Genomic DNA, 14971 nt, shown 5'->3' on the forward strand with positions numbered 1-14971 from the left:
CCCCCCTTCCATTCCATTCCGGCTTGTCCTGCTGCCGGAATGCCAAAAACCGCCGTCCAGCAAATAAAGAATGTGGGCCGGACCCTCCTTCCTCCAGCACCCACAGTGGCAGCTGCATAATGGGTCATAGTATATATATATACAGTACGTTATAATATGGGTTGGAGCAGTAGCAGCAGCATTATTGTGTTGTGTGTGTGTGATACAATCGATTGCGGCAGAGAAGAAGAAAAAAAAGAAAGACCGTGAACGAGTGAGGCGGCATGCCATAATCCCATTAAGACCTTATTGCGTTTACAGCCGCACACACACTATATAGTAACGTCAAGTCCAATCCGACGACGCTGTAGGCATACAACGAATGTGTAGATATATATACACACATAACAATGCGTGTGTAGAAAGGACTGTAGAGATATATTTATACACACATATTATATACATAGCGACTGTGTGGACTCTATACGGAGGCTATTCCCTTGTGTCGAATATTTCCTTTTAGATTTCCTGGAAAAAAAATTTTTTTTCTTTCTTATTCTTTAGTTTTTCTATAGTTTGGTCTCTGTAAATTATGCAGACGAGTCCCATCCATCCATCGGCCGGGCTACAATGCCGTGTTGAAAACGTCGCCGGCCCCACGGTCCACATCATTCATCGATGCGTTCCACCACCAACGCGGTATCGATTATGCCAGTGTGGCTCGTGCACCGGGCATAAATCAACCTGTCAGAAGCAGAGCTATACAACAGCCCAGCCGAGTGCTGTATAGGTTTCAGAAGCGATAGTTTTCAAACCTCCCTTCTCTATATTCTAATCTAACAATGCGCCATTATTTGTAGCGTTTTCGACACGCACAAACATCTGAAAAATGTCAAATTTTTTAAAATAAAAATGAGTTTTAAACTCGCAACTCCGCCCCGACTCTGTTGCGATTTAGAAATCGACAAATCAAAATAGTGTTTGGCTGGTCGTGTGTGTATATATAATGTCTGAGCTGTGTGGTTTCGTAAAATCCAGATTTTCGACTATAGACAGTTTTCCGGCCGTCACGCTACAGCCATTACGCGGCCGCCGACACATCAGCAAACGGACTTTGTTTCTTCTAATATTTTTTGGGGGAAGAAGAGGAGGGCCGATGTCAAAGCCCTTCCGAAACTTTTAATGACCGTATAGGTATATATACTATACACGTACGAGCCTTTTTTTTTTGTCTTTCTGAGAAGAACAAAACAAGAAAAGTCAAAGTTTAAAAAAACAAAAAAAAATAGGCGCCGTGTGTTCTATTTTCAAACTGTTGATCGACCGTGGCCATTCTCTATTATCCCGTGGAACTCTTTTGCATTTCTCTCCTTTCCCCTTTTAACCCTCTTTTTTTTTTTCTCTCGGTGGTCCGACGGGATCGTTTTTTAAGGATTCTCCAAACTGCTTTTGACGACGCGAGAGAGGAGAAAACACAACACACACACACACACAGAAAAGGAAGCTAACCATTTTGAATGGCTGACGCGTCTATAAAATGAGAGAGAGAAAGGGACCCACTATATACTCGTTTAAGTGAACGAAATAACAAACGTCTTTCGACTTTTTATTCCTTTTTGGCCGGGGGATGGAGAGACCAATGCGGATTATTGTTTATCGCCGAGTTCTGCCCCGCTCTCTGAGAGATACTTCACCCGAGGCGATATACGACCGGCGCCACATTTGAACGCGCTGCGGAAAAAAGAATACTATATCCCGGAGAACAGCAGCAGCACGTATATAGGGAAGGATGATGGCAATATATAGTAGCTGCTGTGCAACTCTACTACACCAGTGAACGTTTATTCATCCGGAATGACGAGAGGAGCAGAAAGAAAAGAGAGAAAAAAGCGCGGATGATTTACGCCGGAGATTCTCCTTCTTCTTCGCGTTTACGGTTGCCGCGCCGTTGTTTCCGTGTCAAACCCCAAAAAGAAGAAGAAAAAGGGGCGACTCTCTGTTTTCGAAGCTCGTTCGATGAGAAAGATAGCGTGTGTCTCTTCTCATCAAAACAAAAAAGGCTAAGAATTTTGTTTTCGAATGTTTTTTTTTTTCCTTTGGCGCTAGCTCTTTTATAGCGTCTTCATTTGGTGAATGGCGGGCATATATGAAGAAGATGTTGGCCAGTCAGTTCTTTTTTATTTTGTTTTGTTTTTAAAAAGAAGTAAAAGTCCTTTATTTCGTGAAAAGAGAAAAAACGGAAATCCCGTAGCGCCGAGTTTATTATTACACTTTGTTGGTCACGGAATGGCACGGAGCGAAAAACGTGGCCGGCAGTCGTCAAGAGACACCATGCAGCATTTGATGGGCGACTGTTGTGTGTAGGTGTGTTTAATGGCCGACGTCGGACAACAACTCCTCCCTCATACTCTCGACTACTCTCTTATGTACAGTCGAGTTTCGACCTCCTGTATATTACGCGGCGCTAATACTTTATTCTTCTCTAGCTGTGCTAGTCTCTCTCTCCCTCTCTCAAGACTATGTTGATTTAAAACGACGACTATTCCCGCGCGTCCGGATATATATATATATACCTGATGCTCGGCGATAACTCTCAGCCAGCCGCTGAGCTGTTGTTGAGTGTAGAGAATGAGAAGTCTTCTTCTTCTTCTTGGCCATCAGTTTGATGTTGGTGGGTTTCGAGAGCAGCAAATGATATTATTACCGTCTCCCCGTGGTTTATTTCTAACTTGTGCGTCGAGTTCCAATTCTCTGTAGAAAAGGAGACCAGCAGGCAAACACACACGGGTGAGATGTAGAGAATCGGAGTATTGTGTGTGTGTGCTCTGTGGCCTCTGTTTAGACTGATGGACGGACAGACGGAAGAGAGCCATCAGCATCCGGGTAAATGTAATTCCAGTGTGACTCACGCGCACGCACACAGTTTCGGATGGCGGAGGCGGAGAGCTAGAGATAGAGAGGATTGGGCGCACCGCGCAAAACATCTGTCGATTCATTCATTACATGGCAAGAAAGACGAGAGTTCGGGAGGGCGGCGTCACAGCAGCAGTATATAGAGCCGTGAGAGAACGAGCATATAAGATTGAGAAAATACCAACAACAACAATAACAGTAACGAAAGACAGTTATACAGGCGGTTTATTCTGGGATCTCTCTGAAGACGAGAGAAACTGAAGTGTCGACCCGTTTAGATTATTTCCCACACACAACCAACCGAATTCAAAATGAAACATTTCCATCACAGTGTCTGTCTGTCCCCCCCTATCGCCAACAAGAGGTGAAGAATAACGGGAAAGACCTTTTTTATTCTTTTTAATTTCATCAACTGTATATTTCTTTAAATATGTGTGTAGGGACCATCAGGAAGAAAAGATGCGGAGGCGCCCAATTAACATTCTGGGACGCTGCTGCTGCGGCAATCGGTTTTTATTTTCTACCCGAAAAAAAAGAAAAGAAAAGTTCAGATCATCTTTCTCTAGTTGGCGCTGGGTCCGGGAAGATTTTGTGGAATTATTTTTTGTTGTTTTTGCACTAGGGCGACAACAGATACATCAATGTTGTTTCGACTTGACGGGGCATACCCGACGTGTGTCCCCGTCCCCCCTCCCACTAAAACATTTTGGCCCGCCAGTCTCTTTTGTAAAACAAAGTTTTGAGAGAGAGAGGAGAAAAAGATTTCGGTATTTTGACCCCATCGCACATGCAGCGACGTCCATCTCCCTTTTTGCTCTGATGTTGACGGTTGCGACACCACCATCCGGTTGGGACCCGGAATTTTTTTTTCCTTCCGCTATTTTTCGTCGGAAAGATTTTCGAATTTTTTTTTTAAACATTCTCTTAAGAGTTTCTACGCGCGTTATTTTTATTTTTATTTTATTTTTTTCGAAAATGGGCACTCACTTGTCGTCTCTCATCAGCCGTTGAATCTTTTGACAAACTCTTCCGTCTAACCTTTCAAATGTGTCAAGACTTTTGCAACCAGCCGAGTTTCCGGTGACGTCACGAATCGACCGAAATTGCCAAACGCGCCCGAGCGGGAGAGAGAGAGAGTTGAAAAACAACTTTTAAAAAAAAGCCACATCAAGTTGTATCAATGTTCTATTATAGAGTCTAGAGTTGATTTAGTTTGTCCGTTTTTGTCTTTTGGCAAGCAGGGCTCATAATTCGGAGAATTCAGACTTTTCGGCACCAGAATACCTAGCGCCGTTGTATTTTGTGGTTCACCAACCACTCCAAAAACGAAGCCCCACAAAATGAACTTGCCTACAAAAAGAGAAAAAGAAGTCCTGGAAATTCGATGGCCGCTACCAGGGATAAATTCCTCCGCAATCTTTTTTTTGTTTTTTTTTTTATTTTTTACGGTCCGTGATGGATCGATTGTTGATCAAAGACAACGAGTTCCACGCCTTTCCAGCTCCGCGATTGCGGGCTAAATCTCTCTATCGTGAGCGGCGCAGTGTTTTATTTGTCGTTTTCTTTTTCTGTAACGTAGTAGTATATCTAAAGAAACCACGTGCACCACATACCCTGACGACCAATCGGCAATCGTTTCTCCCGACCGGCGAGAGATGAAACGATCCGCGCGCTTTTCACGCTAACGGAAGGATCCATATAATTAAGTTGAAGGGAATTAGTGATTGATAATGAAATTTTCCGAAGCGACACAGGGATGCTGCGCAGAGTAAGATGATCCTTCACACACTTGACTGCGAATCGCGCTAAATCTCCCAGCTGCGACGTCTGTAGCTCGGCGCAAAAAAAGAAGAAGAAAAACTATCCCAGCGCAGTTAGAACGGTCGCTTGCCAAAAGCATTGTCATTATTCTCATTCTCTCGGTGAGTAATCAATGGCCTGTTGTGTCTGCTGGACTGTCTGGGTGCCACACTCTCAATTCGAGTAAAAAGAAAAAAAAAACGACTTGAGACACACACAGAGAAACGGAACGCAAAGAAAAGCAAATGGAATAAAACACGCGGAAATCTAATGAAGGCCAAACGGAAAATCTCATTCCCCTATCTCTTTCTTGTTTGGTTCAGAGGGAATAGAAAGTGAAATAATAATTTAAAAAAAAGAAGAAGAAGAATTGTGTGTGTGTTGCGTGTGTGTGTTTACCACCGTCGTTATTCCAATGCTGCGTTAACAACTGTGCGAGCGTGTCATAGCCCATCTCGACTCGACGCTCGAGACTTCCTGCTACTCCGCCGCTTGCTGCTCTGCTCTTCTTCTTTTTTTTTTTAATTTTTATTTTTCCGGAGTCGGAGATAAGCGACACACAACGAAGAGAAGAGAGAGAAAGAGAGACTCACCGGAATAAATTTAGCCGAGGCAACCGCAAAGTTATTCGACTTGTTCGAATTCCTCCGTCGTCGAGGAGACACACGAACAAGACATTCTCTGGCTCTATCTTGTTGGCCACGCCATTTCTATATACCTTTTCTTTAACAGAACGGTGAGACTTGGTGGCAACTTTTTTTTTTCTTCTTCTTTTCTTTCCCATTTGAACCTCCGACATTTTGGAAATAAGCTTCAAAAAGAAATAAAAAAAAAGGGGGGGGGAAATCACAGGCCAAAGAGACAAGAAGTATAAAATAATAGAAACAGCTGGCGAGTTGTTGTTTTGCCCTTTTTTTTTCTCTCCGCCCTTCTCTCTTCTGGTTTTTTATTTTATTTCGTTATCTTCTTTTCTCTTGCATTCTCTTTATTTTTTTTTTCGCTGGGCCCCATTAAAGTATTTCAGTTGGTCGTGTCCATGTCCCTCCCCCCCCAAACTAACCAAACCAACCCCCTTAATTTCGAGAAGCAACAACAATAAAAAGAAGCAACAGCAGCAGTGCGGATGAAAGAGGTGGGCCGTGACTCGTTTACTGGTGAGCCGGCGAAGGCCAGCAGCAGCCAGCCAGCCAGCCAGGCACACGCCAAACTCTTGTGTGGTGGTGCTCCACCCACGAAATCACAACACCGACGATTGACACGCCACATCCACACACACACATACCGTTGCGCCGCCCACGGAAACACTTTTTGGTATCATCACAACAACACAAACGGGCACATTTAGCCTGCAAAAAAAAACACCGAGACGTAGTAGTAGTAGTACTACAGCGGTAGGGTTCCCATCTATCGGACGGGATTGTAAACAACGGCCGGAAGATCGTCATTTTGCCGGCCTCGGGCCTCGGCCAGTACCTACGTTAGCATCAATCCGAAACCGAAGATTTTCTTTGTTAATCGTTTGAATTTCCCTCTATTGAGAACAATCATGAATCCACCTCGACACGCTTCCCTTAAGAAAAATCCTTCGGGTCTAAATAGATAAAAATTTGTGTGTATAAAGTGCTGAAGATGGGTTGGATATGGGGACAGAATCGGCTACAGCCAAACTATTAGGTGATCCACTGTTGTTCGTTGGCAAACTGGAAGAAATCTCCGGTTGTGCTGGCCACAACGGCCGGAACGAGACTGTGATGATGGGGGGCGGCTTCTTCCACCGGCATTTCACCGGGATCGCCTTCGGCTTGACCGCCTCTTTCCTCCTCTTCTTCCTCTTCGTCTTCCGGTTCCTCCGCCGGATTCTCACCCGCCGTCTCTGCCTGAGCGTCTGGCTGATTAGAGTTGTTGGCTCGCAAGTGGATCTTCCTGTGTTTAAAGTAATTGGCCCGCACCCGGAAGGCCTTGCCGCAAATCGGGCAAATGTTGGGCTTCTCGCCCGTGTGCAATGTTGAATGAACCTGATTGAGGAATAAAAACAATTTAATATACAGAAACATGAAGACGATGGGGATAAATTTTAAAGTGTAATGATTCACCTTAAGATCCCTGGGCGTCTTGAAAGCTTTCTGGCAGATTTCGCAGGCAAACTTGCGCTCGCTGTGGACATACTGCCGGTGACTGTTCATGCTGCTCGTGCTGCGGAATCCCTTGCCACAATCCACGCAGGTGTGAGGGAACTCGCCCGTGTGCTTTCGCATGTGAATCTCCAGTCGATTCTTGTGGATGAACCTGGAAACGAGAAAATGAAGAACCCCACTGATTTGTGAAACATTTCCGGAAAAATTTGAAATTCATTTACGAGGCGCTGCAGTGCTGACACTGGTGCGGTTTCGTGCTCTGGTGGGTCTTCAAATGCTGGTTGAGTGAGCTTTTATTGCTCATGGGCTTCTGACAAACGTGGCAAACGTACTGCAAACTGTTGTCCGGCCCTCTCTCGTGTATCTTCTTGTGACACTTGAGACTGTGGTTGGTGGCAAAGGCGGAGCCACAGGCTTCACACTTGAATTCCTTGAGTCCGCTGTGAAGTTTGACGTGGTTCTCCAACGACAGGATCGTCTTCATCTTCTTCCCGCAAAGATGGCAGACAAAATCACCTTCGCCGGCGTGAACCGTGTTACTATGCGCCAGCTGCTCAGCCCGTGTCATAAAATGTTCTTCGCAATACTTGCAACTGTAAGGCAACCTGCAAAAACCAGTGAATAAGACAAGATAAGGCTTTGGCGAATAAAAAGGTATTGGCTATCCTTACGGATTCTCGTCCGTGGGGTGTCTCTTTTGGTGGTACTGCAGATGATTCTTATACTTAAAACGCATACCACATAACTCGCAGGTGTACTTTAGGAGCTAAAAAAGAAGGTGATTTCTTTAGATTTTACAAGTTAGTAATGATTTTGTGTGGGCGAAATACCTTCTCCTGGTCTCCGTGGACTTTACGTTTATGAGTGTTTACGTACTGGGCAGTGTTAAACTTTTTCTGGCAAATGTCGCACTCAAATTCGCGCTCGTTCGTGTGCGAATTCATGTGGTAGACAAGTCGTGAATGCTGACTGAAAACCTTTCCGCAGTGCTCACACGGATACTCGACGAGGTGACTCATGCGGTGAGCCTGATACATCTTCTCCGTTCGGCTGGTGTAATCACAAGCGTGACAAGGGAAGATAGGTTGCACTTGATGCATTTTAAGGTAATGCTTGGTCACCTCGCAAGCTCGGCCCTTGATGGCTTTTTGGCAAACTTGGCATTCCCATAACTGGCCGGGCCCGCCACCTATCAGCATTTCATCTGTAAAAAAAAAAAGATAGAATTTTAGATTTAAAAATGATAATAACATATTTTCAGTTTGAAGCTTTGTCACATACATATCAGGGTGTTTTGTCTTTTACTGATGTGCTTTTGAAGTTTAACTTTCTCTGCAGGGGTAAATTGTCTTCCAACTTTTGTCTCCAGGAAAGGGATGTTAAACATGAACTTTTTGTGCCTTGGTTTTTGTTTCTTTTTTTCTTCATTCGAGTCATCTGAGTGCTCATCACTTTCCGAGTTCAACTCTTCTTCAAATTCATCTTCAGTTACAGACAATTGATCATCTTCTCCTTCAACAGAGTCTGCATCATCTTGATTGGTCTCTATGCTGTCTTCAGGCTTGATTCCTGTTGCATCCATGGCCTCCTCAAGGACTGCTGCAGGTGGAATTTTTTCTGTAACAACTGAATCATCTTGTACATATTCTTCCACCAGCTTGGTGAGATGGTTCGAAATAGTTTCATTCTGCAAAACAATTGGTTCTTCTACTGGAACAATCCTGGATTCCTCCAGTATTAGAGGTGGGTCTTTAAACAGGGACTGAACCTCGTGGCACTTATGGTAAAACACGCTCCACTCCTCAACCCTCCCACTACAATTATGACAAACATTTTTTGAATATGTTTCTTTGTCAGAAACTTCAATTTCAAGATATTTTTGAATGGCGAAAGCCAAATATCGTTCAGCATCTCCAAATATGTCAAGGTAAGATATATCCAGACATTGTACACCGCACAGTCGACAAATGGGAATCGAGTTCGCCGTTTGATCATGTAACATTATATACATTTTACCAATATGTTAGTTCGCAGAAAATAATACTAAATAAAATTAAGCTCAAATAATGTAACGATTGCTTTTTTCGAAGGCTGCTGTTATTGTCATTTGACAGACGGTTACAAAAAACAATAATACTGCATTTCCGAATTGCGCGGTTGCCAAACTGCCTATTCCAATTCCTAACGGTCTTTCAACGTGAAAATCGCGTGAAGCGTGATTGCTGCTTGCTGGTAACATCTATGCGTCATACGAACAACAATTTACATTTGTGGTTTATAAGTTTAATGCTTTTAACCCAATTTTTTATGAAAATGCATTGTAAGAGATTAATAAGAGCAGAAAAGAACTGAAACTAAACTGTAAAAAGAAACAAATAATAGCAAAACTAATGTTGGTGATTAGTGGTTTAAATCCTTATGTCGTATTGTTTGGAAGTGGATGATCATTTTTAACGCGTGCAGCATTGGCCGTTGCGACAAGTTCTGAAGAAAATGTAAATGGAACATGTTGTACTGCTCGTGCAAGAGGCTACATAAAACGAATAAAAATACTTGCATTAGTCGTTTTACCTTGCCGATTTATACAAATAACATGTTCCAATTAAACTTGACATTAAATTATATCCATGATCACAAGACTTACAGCCTCCTCTACAGATAAAGAACTGATCCTGTCGCACTAAGTTTTCCGTTTCATCAGCTGGCGAAGATTGAGCGGTGATGATAATCATCGCAAAGATGGTGGCAAATAGCTGATTACAATAAATCCGAATTAAAATGAAATAATCAAGAGGCTCTAGTATAATTTTTATGCTGTTAACAATGAACTAACTAGAAATTTCTGGAACATTTTCTTTGGCTGCTTTACTGATGCTTGTTGAACGGCGATTAATTCTCTCGACAATCTGATTTGCTCCCGGCTGACGAATGGGTTCGCGTTTATTTCGTTAGCTCATGACTAGCCCGCTATTAGCTCTGACGGGTAGTGGTTTTTCAATCCCACAATGAGACATCTGTTCCAAAAAGGATGTTTTACTGCATATCCTATTCAAGTTCCAGATTTGAACCAGACGTTGGCCGCGTTGGACCTTGTGTGCACTTGTATGCATAGCAGAGTGTGTCCAATCTGTCACAAAGTCTCAAGGTTTGGGAATGATGCATACAGACTATAGTCAATATACTGTAGGTTATGATTATGCAACAAAAATTTCTAATTGCCATGTGAGATATAAATACGATATTACTACCTATATGAATCTCTTACAAGATGCGAATTCAAAATAGAAAAAAAAGAAGGAAGTTAAAAAGTCATTGCAGACATATAATTCGGAGATTGAGACTTCAACAAAAGTAAATTATCCGTAACCGTAAAAGAAGAGGAGAAAGCAGCGGGATTTTACAAGAATTTTTTAAAAAGGAAAAATATGGAAATGAAAAAAAAAAAAAGAACCAACATATATTTTATTCAACAATTACCCAATTCCCACGAAAATAAATCGCGTGTTTTCCGTAGATGTGAGCAATCATATCTGACTAGGAATTGTAGTCCGTCGACAACGTTTCGCTTTCAATTTTTCAGCCTGGTGGGATACATAGGCTAATTAGGCAAGAGCGCTTCACAACATTCTGGCCATAAATTATTTCAGATATATACTTTACCGGCATGTTTCTGGTATGTCAGTAAGATTGCAATGGCAACAACCATTTCAACTAACCCATAGAATAAAACTTTCTTATACCGGTAACAGGCTAACAGGTACTACCTAGACCACGGAATTTCTTATTCGGCAAGCTTGTCACCACAATGAAAGGGGGAGAATTAGACTATAGACATAGTACTACATCGTGAGTCGTTACATTTGATATTTAACGCGCGTGACAAGTTGTGACACGACTTTTTCGCCACGCCATTAAAGTTATAATAAGGTTGAAATATTTATGGACATTTAAATGTATAAGGTCAGTTCAATTTGGATAAAGGAATTGTGTACAACCACCACATCCTTAATTTATCATCAGAACGAAAACCGAACGGAATTAGAAGACAACAACAACAATAAAGAAAATGGGTTTTTTTCCGACACGTTTGGATTTCAGCCAGTTTCACCCTACCAGCAGGGAGCGGAAGCCCTACAGAAAGAAAAAATAAATCTGGAAACCTCTGCTTATTATCTGCCAGGCAGTCTTTTTACCACGATCATGCATTACTGTTGTTCCCAATAATAGCCCGGAGTTATTGATTGATGATGGAGCAAAAAAGAAATTAGCGCTAACTTTTTTGACGCATCCGAGGGGTCCATAACATGTCTTGATAATGAATAACCTTATAAGCGTACATTAACTACACCAGTTCTCTCTACTTCTGCTTAATTGTGTATGACTTATTGACCAGCTGGGCAGGGGTGGTCCATTCATCAACGTCACGACAATGTACAAATTGAGCTTGAAAATAATTCTGGCACAGTTAGAGCCTGCAATGTAGACTAGACCCCGACTAGACTCATCATCTCTGTCGTGACAAATGAATGTCGTGTCATCGACACTGCAACTTTTACTCCGACTCTGTCGTCTCCGTCGTCGTCAGTAGAAAAACACGATAGGTCACACCCCGCAAGTCCTTGGGAATATAGAAAAACAGCACAACGTTACGAAACAATTAGGTTTTCTACGTTTGTCAAGTAATCGAAGCATTTCGCAACTTTGATAATCAGTGGACCTTGACGATCTAAAAAAATTCAAACCTTCTCACAGCTCACGAATTGCGGTTCCTGGTGGCGTGAATGTCAGGCGAATGCGAACAAAAATCTCTTTCATATGATTCCTATAAAAAATTTCAAGATAATCTTTTGAGATTGCGATACCAACACAATAAAAGAGAAAACTTGAAGTGAAAAAAAAACAAAAAAAAAAACAAAAAAAAAAACAGATGTTATCGTGTCTGTTCAGGTTCTTGGAAATACATTTTTTCCATTTAGCAAGCAGCATAATGTTCCACGAACTGTAGGTTCACGTTCAAGTGGCCTACTTTGAAACCGGTTTGGTCCGTTCAAAAATTCATGAGCTTCCTGTGTTTTTTCCTCTCTGTTTTCTTACGCCTCGGCAAATCCAGTCAGTTTGCAAACAACATAACCACAACTGAAAACAAAATTGGCTACGGTAAAAAAAAATAATAAAAGTAAGAGGTTAGAGAGATTGATGGGGAACTCAGAAATTTTCTAATTTGAAAGCACTCCCGGTGTGGATGATGTAAAAAAGATGAGACCATCCTTCGCCATCGGAGCGTGACTAAGTGCTGAGCCTTCGTGAGTTAAACGTGACTGCGATGCGCAGAGGCAGCGCTCATCCATCCTTAATGGGTGCGCATAAAGCAATAAGAAATACCTTTCTAATAATTGATCACTTTCCGACGGCCCGCGAAGTAAAAGTAAAAATGAAAACGAAAGTAGTCACATACCGGACTAAATTTTATCCACTGTGAATTCATTGAGTGTATATACGTACGGCTGCTGATATAAAAACAAGTCTTACGCCAGACGAAAGCAGCAAGAGGAGGAGTCTAGCGTCATCCACGTTGGTATAAATTCAATTTACTGTCCGCTTTTGCAAAACAGTTTGTGAAAAACAAGAACCCCTACAAGTCTGAATTGTTATACTAGTGTGCTGTAAGGATTTCAGTTGAGTTTTACTGCCCTGGCAGTTGCAGCTCCTCATCAAACATGAAAGTATGATTTTGTTCCAAATTGAGCCAAACGTTGTTACGCATAGCCAGTCCAAACTAAAAAGTTATGTATTCTATAGGTCTCCATCGTCGTCGCTCTATTGGTGATTGCAGTTTCCAGCCAATCGCTGTACAATAAGAAAGAGTACGCTCCCAAGCAACAGGAATTTCGCGGCTATAATCCGGCACCCATTTCCAAGCCGTATAATACCTATCCTCAACATGACTATAGGTACAATTATGTCTACCCTATCGAAGAAAACGAGCCAGTCTGGGAACCGAAAACTTGGCCAAAAATCATGATATTCTTGGTCCGATTGAGAAAAATGATTCATTTTTGATAAATAAGGACTATCAGTTATTATCAGTATAGAGCCAAAAGCCAAAGACTGATTTATTGCTTCGCGTTAAACCTTGATGTTTCATCGTTACCTGATTTTTGAACATTTATGAGTACTTAAAATGGCAGTTAATTTTTAAAGTTAACTTCCTTGTTCCTCCGTACGTTGATCTTGAAAGAGAGTATTGAAAATATAATCTGGTTGGAGGATTTTTAAGAGACGAGATAAACTTCCGGCAAAAAGAAATTGTTGGAATTAGGATGAGGATGCTTCATTCTTATTGGAAACTATTCGGGCAGAGTGAAGAAGTCTCACGAATCTTTTGATATTTTAACCCAAATACATCTTTTCGAAAGTCAAACACATTCTGCATATAGCTTATACTCTTGCCATTTTGGCTGTATCATTCATCACTCATTAAAACACAGTTGCTTTGATGTTGGTAGACCGCATACATATAGTCTACATAATTAACATCTGGATTCATGTACAGTATAGAAGAGCTGTCGTCCTTGAAGATATCAACATCTTTAATAGAAATGTAGGAATAAAAATTTTTAAATTAATACTCAGAAGACGACAGAAGAGAGATATCGCGAGAGGTTCTTTCAATTTCAAGGAATACTTTACAATTAAATATTTTGATCATTACGGTATCGTGTTAAATGGCGATTAAAAACTTGAAATTTTCAAAAGTTCCTGGATCAAAAAACTATATGGGGATATAACTTTACTCGACGTAGGCTACAGCATTTCCTGATGAATGCAATTAACAATATGACCAGACCCTAGCGGAAATAAGGATTCCGAAAAACTTTAGCAGATACGTGCGGATAACCTTGGTAAGGAAAGTATAAGAAATCTGATAAAATCCGATAAATCGCAATACAAAGAACATTTATTGAAACGAAAAGTTAAATTCATCACAGACAAATTTACGGTGAATCAAGTGTAGGCAAATCTTTCGTTTTAGTATTTGACAGGATAAGTTGGGGCGTAAGAAGGATACTGTGGTGGAGACGAGTAAGTCGGTCTGTATTCCGGATACGCAGGCCTGTATGCAGGTTTGTAGGCTGGGGCCGGGTGGGCATACGTTGGTTCATGGTAAGCCGGTTTGTGCTCGGTATAAGCTGGCTTATACTCTGGGTAAGTGGGCTTGTAAGCTGGTTCGGCGTAGAACGGCTTTTGATTTGGATATTCCGGCTTGTACTCTGGCTTGTATTTGGGCTTGTATTCGGGCTTGTACTCCGGCTTATACTCCGGCTTGTACTGCTCTGGCTTGTATTCGGGGTAGTAGCTAGGCTGCTGATAATAGGGTGCTTGGTCAGCAACAACGGCTGCAATTAAAACGGCGATGATTAAAAAGACCTGTAATGAAACATGGAATTGCTCTATTAATATCTAACTTTTTAAAATTAAAATTTGAAAAATGTCAAACCTTCATCTTGTTTTAGATTATGTTCTTGTACAAAGGATGAATGAATAACTGATGCTTTTCCGCTGATGTCTGGTATATTTTATACGTATTGGAGCGACACACCTTCTTTGGCGATGGTTTGCTGATACAATTCTGCAAATCGAAAATAAGAACAGGAGGAAAAATTTGCGGTTTCATTTCAATTTCATCAAATATTTTCACTCTTCATTTTTGCGGAAATTTCTCCTTGAGGTATGCCAAAGCCAAATAGGAAATCTATCGGAAACCACCAATGATGGTCAATCCCGCATTGGCCTATCTTAGAGAAAATAGGGCGACGTCTTAATGATCAGTCTCGTGTGACTTTCTCGCTCCAACGCTCCATAATCCATCATAGTATCCCTTTTTATTTGTGTTTCACTTCTTGCTTGAAAATTAATTATCTTTCTCAATTTTATATCTTCTTATCTGCAATAGACTAACTGTGGATTTTTTTCCCCGGGAAAAGTTTGGTTTATTTCCTTCTCGTGTTTGATTATCAAAGACCGTCATGACTCATGATGTATTATGGTATACCCCACAAAATAATTAAGTGAAATTGAATTCTTCAAAGACTGGTGCATAATCCAAATCGTGATGTACTGTACTTGCAAGGCAGGGAAAATAA

General features: G+C 41.5%; 2 protein-coding genes across 2 annotated transcripts; both read right to left on the reverse strand.

Annotated features, from left to right (window-relative positions):
• Nucleotides 1-6288: 6288 nt before the first annotated feature.
• LOC124312928 (zinc finger protein 678-like) lies at nt 6289-9046 on the reverse strand. The gene is made up of 6 exons (XM_046777507.1): nt 8109-9046; nt 7658-8031; nt 7499-7593; nt 7049-7432; nt 6786-6978; nt 6289-6707 (listed from the first exon to the last, which is right to left on the reverse strand). Exons 1-6 carry the CDS (start codon nt 8836-8838, stop codon nt 6363-6365), a joined length of 2121 nt encoding a protein of 706 aa, XP_046633463.1. The 5' UTR covers nt 8839-9046; the 3' UTR covers nt 6289-6362.
• Nucleotides 9047-13767: 4721 nt separating this feature from the next.
• Nucleotides 13768-14409, reverse strand: LOC124321272 (adhesive plaque matrix protein-like). Its single transcript, XM_046784189.1, has 2 exons — nt 14326-14409; nt 13768-14255 (listed from the first exon to the last, which is right to left on the reverse strand). Exons 1-2 carry the CDS (start codon nt 14329-14331, stop codon nt 13857-13859), a joined length of 405 nt encoding a protein of 134 aa, XP_046640145.1. The 5' UTR covers nt 14332-14409; the 3' UTR covers nt 13768-13856.
• Between the last annotated feature and the right edge of the window lie 562 nt (nt 14410-14971).

This window comes from Daphnia pulicaria, chromosome 1 (genome assembly GCF_021234035.1).
Source record: "Daphnia pulicaria isolate SC F1-1A chromosome 1, SC_F0-13Bv2, whole genome shotgun sequence".
Lineage (NCBI taxonomy): Eukaryota > Metazoa > Arthropoda > Branchiopoda > Diplostraca > Daphniidae > Daphnia > Daphnia pulicaria.